A 15,339-nucleotide genomic window follows, 5' to 3' on the forward strand; every position below is an offset into this window, starting at 1 on the left:
TTGTCCTATTTATTATCCAGGTTTAAAATATATATTTTAACTAATAGGTATGAAAACATAAACATTCGATAACCGCAAAGTAAATAAACCTACAATAATTATAATTAGGAAAAATTTTTTTCAAAAAACGTAAATAAAAATTAAATACGAATTTCTAATTTGGAATAAATTACATAAATAAGCTGAAAACAAATTACTTCGTTCTGCTTAATTCTTTAATTCATTGAACGAATTATTTACCTGTCTTCAACCAAAATTACATATAATTTTCTGTACACAGTTTTATCTACTGGTACCGAGGAGAGCAAGTGGTCAACTATGCGCAGCGCGGCGGGATCAGCGTGGAGACGGAGCAGCGCACGCGCACCAGTCGCCTGCTTATCGCACGCGCAGCGCCCCACGACTCTGGGAACTACACATGTGCGCCTAGTAGCTCAGGTAACATATTCTCTATGTATGTATATACAATTCTCGTGTCGTTGTTGAAAATGAAAAATGTTAGTTACCATACCCCTCCGAAACGGCTTGACCGATTCTCATGAAAGTTTGTGTAGATCTAAGAATCGACCAACATCTATTTTCCATACCCCTAAATGATAAGAGTAAGGTAGAGCTTCGGAGGAGTTTAACTACAAACATCGCGACACACCGCGACAGGAGAATTTTATATTATAGATTAGAAGATAAATGTAACATGTGTCTCAGTTCAATTTATTTATATCCATTTCAAAATAAATTAACCTTAATGTTAGTGTCATAACATCTGGACATTTACATAAATGCTTAAACAAACTGCATCACGTTACTTTCATATTTAAAAGTAACTGGATTGTATACGCAGCGTTTTAATTTTTTTCATCCTTTTTGCTTAGTAATATTCATAGCTTTATATAAAACATTGTACGAAACAAATGGTTTTGAATGCGTCACAATGAAACAAAGCAATGTTCTGAATTAAAATTTATTGTGAGTGAAACCACAGAATAAATAAAACAGTCATAGTCCATCATATTGAATGAAATCAACAATAGTTTTGGTACAAAGTACTGTAATTGTATTTTGAATAACTAATCTTCTTTAAGAAAACGTCAAGCACAAATAAGGAAAAGCTATTTGCTATGTACATATATAGCGCCTTCCAGATGGACCCATAAGGTTGTTTTATAAAAATTCAAAGCTTTTTTTCCGAATAGGTACACGCCAAAATTTGACACCATAATTAGTAGATATATTTCAGGAATGCAGCAAATTTGATGTAAAGCTTTTGCTGAATAATAATATTTTTTTCTACAAATACAAAATACAATAACAAGAAAACAATTTCTTAGGGAACTAACAGGAAGAAAAAGATACAATATTCTGATTTCTCTTGAGTTCTGATAAACACAACTTTGCCTATGGCATTAAAAGTATAGCAAACTACAGCGCAGTACCGCTGTTTACTTTACTACGAGTAAACGTAATTAAGATGTACAAAGTTTTCTTCTGAGAATTTATTAATTTCTTATCATGGCAGTAAACAACTGATAGATAAATAATAATCAATTTTAATTGCTGTCGTTTACATAATGAGATATTTAACTTTCATGTTTCAGTTCTAAATATCAAATAAATAAAAATGTATAATAAAACATCAATTACATACAAAGCAATAATCAAATACAACATGTCTATACCTATGTGAAAAGCAAATAACAAAATTTCAGTGACCGTTAATACAAGCTATTCAGTACGGTAAATCTCTGCAAACATATATTCAGTTCATTTCCCCAGTTTAGGCATACAATACAATCCCAGGGACAAAGCGTATTGCAAGTAATTATTTTATTGCATGCTTGTAACCTCTATGGGATAGAGACTTTCATTGTTATCAAAATCGGTACGAATATATTGCTTCATCAATAATAATATGAATTACTATGGCCCCTCGAGGGAAAACTAGCTTTAAGTTACTTTACGTATTCTAAAACATCAGCTTTTATAGATAATTAAGTGTAATAAATATTTAGAAGATAATTATTCCTCAACAGAATCGGCTTCAGTCATCGTTCACGTTCTCAGCGGAGAGAGGCCAGCCGCTATGCAGAGTTCCAGCACTTTATCATCTCATATAAATCCAGTACTCTTCATGATCCTCACATCTGTATCCACTTTTCAACTCCACGTTTTAAATTACCATACTTTAATCCTTTTATTTGGCTACTTTTCCAAAGTAACCATTGTAAACAGTCTCTTTAGTAAAACTATTTTTCTACTTATTGAAAATACTTTTGATAACATCTTTAAGCTCATGAGATGACCTGTACAGTAAATATTTGGTAATAAAACATTTATTGTGAAACTATTTTAAAACATTTTATTACATCCATGACTCTGTTTAATATATATTATAGTATTCTGAATACAACGACTACTTACTGACTTAGGTCAAAAAATGTATCTATGTCAATTTTACTTGTAGATTTATTTTCTATGGATACATATGATGTGTCTGAATTAAAATGACGAAAAGTTTAGCTCAATTCACATATAATTTAAACATTAAACACAAAAAGGAGCTTAGAGAAGAATGGATTCAGTCATAAATGTCTCTAAAGCGATTAGGGGAACGCTTACTTCGGGCTGGTTTAAGTCTTTAGACGATTATCCGTTCCTGATTTCCTTTTGTTTTTCCAGCTAACTTCCCCGTATTAATCCTATAGTGAAATAAAAACGATTCGATTTCATAGCATAAAGATAATCCCAGATTTAACATAGAAGGCACTTTATGTGTTTAACAAACTAAGCCCTTTGACGCCTACTTTACCACGTGTTTTCTTTACTCAGGCTCATCAAAATATGTTATATTGGATTAGTTTCTAAGTAAATAATTTTACTTATACACGATTACACGTGTACGGTTTTACATGTATAGTCATACGTTAAATGTATGATTTCGAAATGCCTGACGTTTTATTATTACCTTTAGGTAATAATAAAAATTGTCCTAATAGCTGTAGCAGTCCGGCATTATTTTACTCTTTTATTTCACTTTTATCATAATATATGTCTGTGTATATTTTTATTAAAATTATTGTTGTGATCATATTATGTTCAGCTTAATAACAATTAGTATCTGTTTATTATAAATATGTTCATAGACATTGAGTAGATCGTTGTTCAATATAAAATTTTCCCCGAAGAATTAGTTTTCATTATTTTTGTATTTTTGAGTATATTCTATAATACGATATAATAAAGACAATACCAGCTATCAAAAAAATATCTCCCAGGAATTGAATATAGAGTCATAGAATATTGTTATCTACAAAATAACTATTTTTATTCAGTTTTTCTTCTACATGATTCTTCTGGAATAAAAATGTTTAATTATTTTTAATGCTTTAATAGTATAGTTGGGCAATTAAATTGCGTTTTGCTAATTTATTCTTGAATAAAATAATGTATGTCTATTAAAACGTTGGCTTTCTGAAATTCTGTAAAAATTGAAATAGTTATTATGAGTAAGGTTATTCGAAACTAATGTTTATATTTTGAATAAGTTATCTTATTATAATAATAGGGTTATTAGATATACATTTAAGTTACAATATGTTGTGAATATAGGTCTAAAGCATGTACATAAATATTGTAAATAATATAAACTATGAGATGGTCAGCATAAAGTTGTATTATCATGGCAAGCAGCCATTCATTCAAGTAGTTAATAAAAGGGTTGTGTAATAAACTATCAATTGTAGCATTGATCTAATTATGTTATTTAAAATTTGTAAGAAAATAATTATAGATATACAATTAATAAATAACTTTGTGTTTTATTTATGAAACGTTTTGAATAAGTATAATATGACATTCCTTTGGGTAAGTAATAAGTATAGTATGCTAATGATATGCATCTGGTATGGAAAATAAAAAGATTTAATTGTATTAAAAATACGTCCGAAGTATAAGGTATATAGATTAATAATATAATAGGTATTATTTTAAAAATAATTAAATAATCAAATACTTCATATTTTATATTAACAATATAAATTAGGAAAAATTTTGTATCTATAGATTTTACTATTAATATTCAAAGTCAATAGGATTAAAACTGACCGCTTAATTCCATTGAGCTAAAAGTGGTAAAGTGGTTTTATGAGTTATGGTTTGAAATAATTAATTAGATCAAACGTGGATGAGCTTCCTCTAAAACGGATTAAACTTCAGGTATGTACCTACATTTTTAATATAGCTACATGAATGTATGCGAATTCATAAATCAGAAAACACACCTTAAATTTATATTTGTGCAAAAAATCCATATTAAAAAAATCCTCTACAATTTTTGATAAAACAGACAAGAAAGAAAGCTTTGTTATTAGTTTTGAAATTTATCCTAACAGTGAATATTTTATTTAAATAAAACCCTATTAGTCACTTCAAGCGTGAGAATTAATCACAAAAGTTAGGATACAAAAGAAATCATATTATGTAATGTAGCTCCGAATTAGAAGAAAAATGAAGACAGAATTGAGGGAAGGAAATAAAGGGTCGAAACGGAGCGTATAAATGAACGGAAGGGAAAGTTGGTATTTTCTGCCCGTTCCTCATGTCTATATGTTAAAGGAAAACATTTATATAAAAAAAATCCTATGTCATATTTAACGTAAAATAGTTTATAGTTAAATCTCATATTTGTAGTTCTATCTTCATATAATTTAAACAATATAGCGTACGATTTAATAGGGCGTGTTCTATAGAAGAAAAGCCAATGAGTGCGCAAATGTAAAAGTTTCATTAGACAATGCGTCAAACAACAGCACAGGTTTCTCTTAATTTTCTGAATCTAAAGAGATGTTATAAAATTATATACCTTATATAACGAAGGGAATATACGTTATATACTAATTATGCTTTTGTATTAATGTCCTGGAGTCTGTTTGGGTAATGTACAACATTTTTGATAATGTGGACGTTCGATTCATCGTATTATATGTTTACGGCCCTTAGTAAATGCTTTTGCAGTGGGTTTTCCTGTTTCGAAGGTTCAATAGCTGCGCCCTTTCCCAAATCCCTTTTATCCGCTGGCGACGAATTTGAGAAGGTATGCCTATGGCGATATCACTTAGTCAAAAATATTTGAAATATTTTATTTTATAAAACCTATGAACGATGTTTACCTAAGTAAAATATTCCCTAAGTAAAATTATTTTCCGCTACAAATTACAACAGCCAAAATAAATTAAAAGAAAAGTATATTAAGAGATAAAGATACATTTTATACTTATACCTAACTTATAACGCTAGAGAAACTCTTTTCTCCGCGTTACATCATTATTTTTTGTTCTTACTTTTAAGATCCGAAAACAGTTGTTTCCACTCTCTATTTCGTAAGCAACATTTTGTTGGATAGACATTTACAATGTAAATACTCGTTATTTCAAAGACAACCCTGTTTGTACGAAGTTTTCTAGAAACATCTTTAAGTGTTTTACATTTCAAGTAATCTTAGTGATATTTTTTGAAAGAAGTTACAATAACAATTTTTATAGAAACTACAAAGGAATATAACAAAATCTCTTATAGGTAATGCGAAAATTGCAACAGCAAATCATTAAGATTACCAAAAAATGTTATAAAAATTATCAATTTAAATTTAAATGTAGCTACACTTTGCACCTTGCCGTTTTATTATGTAGCAAATACATAGAAAGCCTCAATTTAGAAAACAAAAAAGGTTCAAAAAATCTATGTTGATCATCAAACATGCAAAAACAATGTTGTACGAGATAGAAATTTTCCAAAAATAAAAGCTCAATTTTTATGTTTGTGTGTAATTTTACTACAAAGGAATTCAGTTTTAAGTTTAAGTTAACCTTTCAATTATTTTTTTTTTTTTACTTTGAAACTTTATATCGATGGATAAAACTATCAAAAAAACGTTTTACTTGTGACAAAAATAAAATGTATTTTTTCTCTCTGAATAAATTGAGCAAGCTGAGTGCTAATATTCTCTCTAAAGAATAAACAACAAAACATCCGAATTGGAACAGTAAATAAAAGGAAAATGTTTTGAACGATATACATATTTTGTGGGAGACTATAGAAGTTCATATAAATTGTTCGAATGCTATTTGCAGATTAATGAATAATACAATAGATTGTTTAATTCGAATCGATGACTTTGTAGTTAGTTTTGGTTTTGAAATAGATTTTTTAATTGAATTGTCTATTATCTTTTTTTTATTTTATTCAAGTTAAATTAAAATCATTTTTAAGGTGAAAAGAAAATACATAATTTTATACAAAGACCAATTTTTCGAGGGTAGGAGCAAAAAGAGACACACGTTTTTTAGTAAGCTGTTATGTTTAAAATTCAATTTTACATACAAACACATAGTTTTAATTTACCTGTATGTGTTAATTTTGCACCTTCACCTACCAGTTAAATCTCCATATATTAATATCCAACAATTATATACACACAACTATTACTTCACTTTTGGAACCACACAATGGAATCTGTCAAACAATCTATGACAGACATGGCAGCGATGTTCAATGCTAAAATGGCTGAATTCCAGCGTGACCTGCACAATGTTAATAACACCAACAATTCCCAACCTGCTTCTACCAGCCCCACTTCAAAATTAGCAGCGGAGTTTAACACCTTTCGCTCCTTTGTTGTATCTTCTCTGCATACTTTGCAATTGCAAATTGAGTTCCTCTCAAATGAGTATATCAAATGGGAGATAAGAAGTCGGAGGAAAATGTTGTTATTACATGGAATACCAGAAACCTCAAAAGAAAATCCTGCGAATTTAGTTGCCAAAGTAGTGGTGGATAACTTAAAAGTATCTCAGTTTAATCAGGAAGCTATTTCCCGGTGCCATCGTTTAGGTTCAATGAAGTCTGATAAGCCCAGGCCCATTATTATTAAATTTACAGATGTTGCTTTAAGAGACACCATTTGGTTTTCAAAGACCTCTCTGAAGGGCACTGGATACACACTGTCAGAATTTCTTATTAAAGAAAGACATGATGTTTTCATCTCTGCAAGAACCCACTTCGGTGTAGCCAATTGTTGGTCCAAAAATGGTTACATCATTGTTCAAGCTCCAGATGGCTCAAGACATAAGATCACAACAATGGCTGATCTTGAAACCATTCCTTCAGCTGCCGGGGGTTCAGCTTCAACAGCCACAAATTTGCCACAAGCCAATCAATCGAAGCCGGTTTCAAATGTAAGGCCCAAGAGGTTCGGCAAAGTTAAGTAAGCATTCAATGCATGTTTATTTCTATTGTATATATTGCCCAGAAATGGTTTAGCTATTTAATTCAGTTTCTTGGAGTTTTATTAACTTAGCCTGTATTAACACACTGAGAGAATCCACGATGATGATGCTGCCAATCGATGTAACTGCAGTTTCCAATGAACGAATGGATTAAATTTCAAAACTCATAGAAAGCAGTGACATAATGTGTCCCATATAGAACGTGGTGAGGGCAGAGGCGTATTGTCAGCAAGTGCTATATTGAGCGACGTGCTCCTGACAGATGACCGATAACCCGCTCTCGCCTCGCGCCCAGTGACCTTTTGTTTATAGCGAAATAAACGGCTTCTGTTGATTTCCATCTGTCGAACTGTAATTAGAAAATGATTGATTTTTTTTTTATTAATAACAAACATTTTATTTGATAAAATAACAAAACAAATATTAATGAGTTGACTATGGAGTTGACATATCTTTTTACATTACTTGAATGAACGTTCATCGTAAAAAGCTAAAGTACCTTTAAATATATATTTTATTCACAATATTTCAAACCAAATTAAATGTTATCCATGTTAGTAAGATTTAGCCTTGAATGGAAATATAACTAATTAATACAACGAACTCCTAAAAGTTATTTTGGTGCTAAATTTCAAACCTATTTTTCGTCATGCGTAATTGAATATGACAGCAATTAATTTCGCTTCAAATATTTTAAACCATATTTAGCGTGAAATCTTAAAGGCTTAAGTCAATATTGCAGTAAATTACATATTGTGTGGGGAGTCTAATAATCCTATTACACCAAACACGAGCAGGTTACAAGCGATGAATTTCAAACTGTGCAGTAAAAGAGAATCGCTGTATAAATGTGATATTTTTCAGTTCTTTTGGCAAAAATTCGTGGTTTGTACATTTTTCTAGTTCGGAATGGTATTTTCGTTTATATTTGTCATGTACGGGCAAGGTCCCTTGGGTGACGAAAGTTACGGTCACGTTTTGGGAATATATTTTTACTATTCGCTTTGTGACCTCTCCAACATCAGAGCCTTTTTCACTAAATTGGAAAAATCTTTTTGGTTGAATTCACAAACAACTTTGTGTAAACACTTACGCGTCCGCGTGACCTCTGCTATTGAATAAATACGAGTCGTTTTAATAAAATTAAATCCATTCTTTTGTTAAATAATGTTTGAGATGATATTGCGGTTTGTCATTCAAATAAATGAAATTCCATATTTTATGAAATAAAATTCACTTATTACCTACCTGCTAGCAGACTTCATGCATAAGTTTCTAAAAAATATATTTGAAATATCAAATGTGAGTTTGAACAGGAGCCTCCCAATTTATACCTTCGCAAAAGGGACCTACTCAAACAATAGAGGATATAGTCTCCTTTGTCATGATAATTGAAATGTGAAAATGACTGTTAAAAATATTATTATCTATACGAAAAGTTATTCTAACAATAAGCTTAGCAATTCAAAATTTATCATCGCATTGTGATCATCTTTTATTTCGTCTACAATTTATTTGGTTGATGTAATGTAATTTCATTAGATACAAAAGATGATGCGAAATATGCCTGGTACCTTCTGAAAGATAAATGGGAGAACAAAACTTCAGAGCTAAAAACTAAGTTACCTACCTAAGATTTCATTCACGATGTAAATTAAAATTATTTACAACATATTTAGTGTTCTGTTGAATAAGTACTCTGTTAATAACTCTCTTCAATTTATACATGATTTCGCTAATCGTGAAACATGCTCCATCTATTGCTAACGACATACATATTCCTTAAAATATTATTCTGTAATCTTAATCCTTATTTTCATATATTCTAGTTTTAAGCACTCCCTATAGACCCACTATTGTAGTAAATATGTACCAACGTCTGTGAAAATAATGAAAATATCTTGCGAAAGTGTTTTTACTGCTGTAATTTTAAACAGGCTTAAATTCAGAGTGGGTCTCGTCTAGATTTTAGTCCCAAAGTGGCTAATTAGTATGTTCACATTCACTTTGACCTATATTTAACTGCGAGTATTCATTAGTGAATAGAATTTATAATGGCAAGAGAACTAAAGTTAAATGGGGTAAGATATTTTTTAAAACACTCCTTTAGAGTGCGCGAAGATACGACAATTTAGCTTTAGGACTTAAGTTCGCTTTTAAGATGTACTTTTCAAAACTCTAGTAATTAAATATTTTTATATTACTCTAATTATAACAGGACTATCAAGAGGTATTCACGTATGCAGGTATAGCAAAAGAATTCAATGAAACTTATTTAAAGTTGAATTCAGTAGCATATGTACCTAGGTATTTAAAATGATTGAAATTAAAATTTCAAACGTATGTCAATTAGATTAAAAAAGAAAAGCAAATTTAATTTTTTAATTAACATATTAGAATACTTATATTTTTTGTAGGTGTACCTATACAAAAACATAGAAGGAGAAACGATTTAATTTTTCAGTCGTGGCAGCCGAAGTCCCCAAAGATTTATAAAACAAAAAGGTTATAACTCGGAGTCTCTCGGGCTCTGAGAACATCTAATTCGTTATTTTCTGCGAGTCACGAGGACGCTCATTTGTCATCCGACCCTTATTGAGGAACAAATTTTAGTGACCGCCTCATACGCAACGCTATCTAGTAGGTAGATATTTCATAATTCAAGATCCGAAAAGTCTTTGTTTTCGGACAATGATGGTTCGATATAATAAAAATGGACGAAAAATACAAAAGCGAAGTGAACTTCAAATTTATACATTCATGTTGTACAACCCAGATTGCGTGTTCACTTTTACAAAACAAGTAAGTAAGTACCTCCCTTAGGGTGCTTTTACACCAATAATGTGCGAGGATGTGTAGAGAGGAATATGTTTGTAAATAACCAAGAGGATCGCTTCAAATGCTAAACACTTCAAACTTCAAACTAAATGGAGTGATATGATTGTTTTTACAAACAGATTTCTCGCGTGTATCGATCCTCGCACATTATTGGTAGACAAACACCCTTTCTGATTTTTCTTAGCAATTACAAAAAATACATTCATATTATTAATATTCACGTAAAAGGAAAATTCTTCACCGTATGCATATTTACTTGAAAAAAAAAAACGATTTCAAACGAATGGTATCATTTATTTTTCATTCCTTACATTTCCGTGTTGATTTTACCGTAAAGGGATCGGATGATATTTCATAAAGAAGAAAGATTTTATATACCTACGCATTCACTGTGGATGACTATGAATAACATACGTTTCGCAATATTCCAGTAACATACAATATATAAAAAAGTGTAATATTAGTAGTTTAATCGAAACAGGATATTAGGAGGAAATTCACGCTGTCGCAAGTTCGCGTAAGATATAGCGCCTTCCTGTCGTAATCTTGCTGAGCAAAAACCCTTTAGATTTATAGCATTTGTTGCGTTACCTTTCTGGCGAAGTTTCATATATGAATATTAATGGAAAGATATGCATAAAAATATGTTTACTATAGCAGTATATCACTTGGTTGACACTTAATCAAAGAACACGGTATGCGTAGTATGTAAGGTTCAAAGAAGTTTTCCATCTTTAGTATGTTACGATTTTTTGCAATGAGCTTTGGAGTTTCTAGCTCAGCAAAATATTTTGTAAAAATATTTTTGTTTTGATTGATATTAGATTCTAATGAATTTAAAATTTGTTTAAAATTAAAACAAAAAAAACAAACAAAATTATGCTTTAAATTGAGACGTAAAACAATTCTTCTGTATATACGTATATATTAATGTTATGTCTTCATCGTTCATAAATATTGTTTCAGAATTAAAGAAATTTTTGATCGGTACGTACCTAGGCATTTCCTGAGAATAGTACATTCAAACAAATCAACTCTTCAGCTATAAATTATAAGTATTAGAAGAAGTGTAGGTATATGCCAAGGTATAAATATAATAACTACTCAACACCGATTTAAAAACGAGGATTAGGATAGGATATTTTATGTAACACTTGACAGATACCTAAACGATTTCTACAAGATAAAATACAACTATTTTTTTGTAATTTTAGTGATAGCAATGAATACAATGGAATAAATATTGATGTAACAAGTGCGATCCACGTGTTTTAAAACACGTTCGTTCCATGAACGTGCCCCTAATCTACCTACCATAATTAACCAACATTAAACGCACGATTCCTGATAATCTCGCCTGTCATTCACGGAGCAGCGTGGGTCGAATTAGCCAAATCAAAATGGAGTGCAAATTGCGATATGCAATGGCAATATTTCATTAGGGATCTGGTAAACTGGTATAGCTATTATGTCTGTGGGCTTGCCAAACCAAAACCCATACTTCCTACTCTGTCATGCAATCCCCTTTTTATTTCCCTCAGCCCGTCATAAATTGGACTAAACGTCCGGTTGCGCCAGTTATTTACAGTTTACTTGCTGAAAGTTGTATACCGAAAATATTTACATACGTGTAAACCATATTTTACGACTGCTGGATAACTTTTATGTAGAAAATATTGAACGTTGGCGAAATTGAATTCAGTACGAAGAGTATTCACTTCTGTATCCTCTCTATATAACCGCTTTAATAAAAAAAATCCAGCTCTATGAATCAGCTCACCTTATTTGTTTAAAACATATTTCAGATGAACGTATTATTATTTAAATAATATTACAGATTTTATATAGGTACCTCAACTTTATTCATTAAAACAAATAAACATGCTGTACAATAAAATGTCCGATCCTCGGCCTCGGTGAGAAACAATTTATCAAGAATTTACTGAATGCAACGATTGTTATCTCAACGACTTTTGTTATTTGTATCGTTTTAACCTACGTTATTGTGATGGAAAAAGTTATAAGAAGGCGTAGGATTGAAAAGTTTTAAAAATTCTCCGAGGCAGTAAGACATGAACGTTTTGCAGGTATCTGTAAAAGTTTTCTGGGTACCCGAAGTTTATTCTTTTTAACAAGATAGAAAACATGGTTGATTTTCAAACTAAGTAATAAGTATGTTGTTAAGAATTTATCATAGTATTAGAATGATGGATATTTCATATTTTCTGGTTCTGCTTTTAAATTTAGATATTGTGAATTCCTCGATACGTATATTATAATGTATTCAACTTTACTATATAATATGCATTATGCAATATGACTTAGAATCAAATCACTTTAAATACTTACGACATGATCTTATAGAAAAAAGATCGTTTGTAAGCTTTAAATAATTAAGAAAAAAGTAAATTTGGCTGTCATAATTCTATCTGTCTAATTATGTCTTATCTATTATTTAATCTAAGCATATTGCCATGCCTATTCTGAAATCTGAATGCATATAAATAACAATTAAAGAAAATATACCACATAAAAAATACATATTCTATTAATCCATAGAGGAAATTAAAGTCAAATGTTTTGATAAAAGATTGAAGGATGTCGTAACGAAAATTACAAAGGCTGTATGGGTTTGGCCATTATATTGAAAGGGTATTTCTATGATATCATTAATCATTTCGCATAATACATTGTTTGTTCATGTTCCTAGTAGGAGCTATGAATACATATTATTTTTTGTGACCTCAAGCTCTATAAATTGAAAATGTCCAACTAATCCATACGTATAAAGGTTATTATTAGATATAAGTTTAGCGTGGGTCGAGTAGCAGGTAAACTAATCCTTTTGGGGTAGCAATGGAACTATGTAGAACGTATTGGTATATTGTTTTGATTGACAGACAACGCGCAGCCTACGCCAGTTCACATAGAGATTGGAAATCGAGGGCTTCAGTTACCCCACAGATTAAATACGTATCAAACTTCATTATATTTCGAATGCTTTCTATAAATATAAAATCGACATATTTACATAACAATATATTACTCAACATTTGCCAAAATCAATGAATTTCTAATGAAACTACGAAACCTTAAATTATACAAACATTCTAAATGTTGATGTAAAGTATAAACCGTTCTTTTTTTTTAAATAAATCTACGGTCTTTACTTGCTTATTCGCTAATGATTTTCCTTTACTAATAGAAAAAGTATTTATAATTTTTATCAAAAGCCAAACAACTTTACAGCAAGCAACACTTCTGTAATAGCTTCGTTTATATTTAAACTAATTTAAAATTACAAGCTTTATACAACATCAATTTATCGAAATAAATTTCGCAGCACAGAAAATAATGTCTGTTTAGTCAATATTCATAAAAGCTGCTTCATAAACCCTGCGGATTAAGGAAAAACAATTTCCACATCGCTCCTTTCTCGATAATATTCAGTTTATGCGGCATGTGTTTCGCTCGAAGATTCATAAGTATACTTCACTATTTCTCCAACGAATAATTCAAAGCCGACCTTTTTCCAATGCATAAAAATAATTCAACGGCCCCACGAGGCGGCTAGAGTTAGATACAAAGGTAGTGAATCAGCCAGACCCAACATTTATCATCGCAGACGCTCTTACAGGCCCGTGTCGTGTACTGATGTGTCGCTATAGCACGCGCTTTGTCCCCGGAAATGCATCTCGACTGTAAATCTTTTCAGCTGAACTTTATTAGCTTCAAGTGCTTTAATTCGCGCTAATGGCGGCTAATTGCTGATTTCAGTCTTGTTGTCTTGAAAAGCTAATTTCGATAATATAAGGCAGAATTGTCTGGACTAAAAAACGCATTATTCGTTTTTCTACTGCTCTGTGGCGTAGAAAAAAATATTGTGACATCACTGTTTTAAAATTAGCAAATCCTACTATTTCTTTTTTGTTATTGATAAAATGTTTAAAAATAGTTTTTTCCAGACGACAAATCTAAAAATGTTTATACATTCGATTCCTGTTTCATAAATATCCTTATTTCAAGGGATTCGTCCGGTCTTGTGTTTATGTTTACAAAGGACTTCTTACATCGTAATATTTCCGACCTCAACAATAGCTATATGCTGTTTTATAAGATACATTTAAAAATTACTATAGTGTTACATCTTATTCTAAAAAGTATAGAAATAATTTCAAAATTCATACGTATATTACATTGCACCCTTGTTGTCTAGACAAAATCGTTACTAATAAGTATAGTTTAATAACATTTCCAGTATAATAAAGCATCAATAAATAAATAATACTTCAAACATTATTTTTTTGTAGATTTAAATTTTGTAAAATTTTGTAGTCTGATTCTTTAATTCTAGGTGACTATTGAGTTCCTATTAGAATTCAACAAATAAAATATACAATACAAGTAAAAGCGACTATCGTAATTAACTACGTTAATCAAAGATCGAAAAAGATTCAACATTAAATATTGAATCATTTATTTTTACAGAGTATAACTCCATGAAATTAAATCTATACCAGTAAATAATGTAGATATATGTAATTTTCAAAATTTAAGTGTCAAGAAGATAAATGATTTTACAAGCAAAATAGCTACATAGAATAGTGTTATTATACGTCCGCATATAAACACGCTCGGACGTCCCTTAAGAAATTTCTAGAATGATAAATGAGCATAGAACATGAAATAAACAGTGAAGTCCACTTTAAAACTGTGGTAATGGAGAAGTTAATTTTATAATGCTACGCTTCTATATTATTATGTATTTTTGCCACTGCTGTGAATAACTCGAACGGCCTTGCATGCTAACACAAATATATGTGTTTTTCAAACAAAAGTTTACGTTTTAAAGCAAACGTGAGAATTAAGTTACAATAATATGGTTATTATTAGCCTAGTTACAATATCGTTCATAAATATTGCCTTGTTAGCGATGTTTACATTCTGTAATTATTATATTATTGCAATATATTATATAAATGTTCATTTTTTATGCTGTGACTTATATTATAATGAAAAGTTTTCTCTCAAAAATTGAGTAGGTATTTAAAGTTTTATAATCTCAAAAGAGTCATAGTTTTGGAAGTATCTCTCTATAGCTTTAATTAAATATGTACATAAAAAAAGACTCTACCTTCGTTGTGACAGACTATTTAAATATGCCATCAATTTAGCATAAATCCTGTTAATGTTAATAAATAATGTGGCTCTATGACATTTT

General features: G+C 30.4%; 2 protein-coding genes across 4 annotated transcripts in view; both read left to right on the top strand.

Annotated features, from left to right (window-relative positions):
• The window catches only part of LOC149479934 (zwei Ig domain protein zig-8-like), a 38,848-nt gene extending 35,042 nt beyond the window's left edge, over nucleotides 1-3,806 (top strand). For all 3 annotated transcript variants that reach the window (XM_089707531.1, XM_089707530.1, XM_089707532.1), the window contains exons 6-7: nucleotides 281-438; nucleotides 2,031-3,806. In XM_089707531.1, coding sequence (XP_089563657.1) covers nucleotides 281-438; nucleotides 2,031-2,299 — 427 coding nt within the window. In that variant the 3' untranslated portion in view covers nucleotides 2,300-3,806. The remainder of the gene's footprint in view (nucleotides 1-280; nucleotides 439-2,030) is intronic.
• Nucleotides 3,807-6,480: 2,674 nt separating this feature from the next.
• On the top strand, nucleotides 6,481-7,271 carry LOC149479935 (uncharacterized). The gene has a single exon (XM_089707533.1). The coding sequence runs from the start codon at nucleotides 6,501-6,503 to the stop codon at nucleotides 7,260-7,262; it is 762 nt and encodes a 253-aa protein (XP_089563659.1). The 5' UTR covers nucleotides 6,481-6,500; the 3' UTR covers nucleotides 7,263-7,271.
• The last annotated feature ends 8,068 nt before the right edge of the window (nucleotides 7,272-15,339 follow it).

The sequence above is a fragment of the Colias philodice genome, chromosome 19 (genome assembly GCF_061535455.1).
Source record: "Colias philodice isolate Cphi_HAF_F1 chromosome 19, ilColPhil1 Martin Lab GWU primary, whole genome shotgun sequence".
In the NCBI taxonomy this organism is placed as follows: domain Eukaryota; kingdom Metazoa; phylum Arthropoda; class Insecta; order Lepidoptera; family Pieridae; genus Colias; species Colias philodice.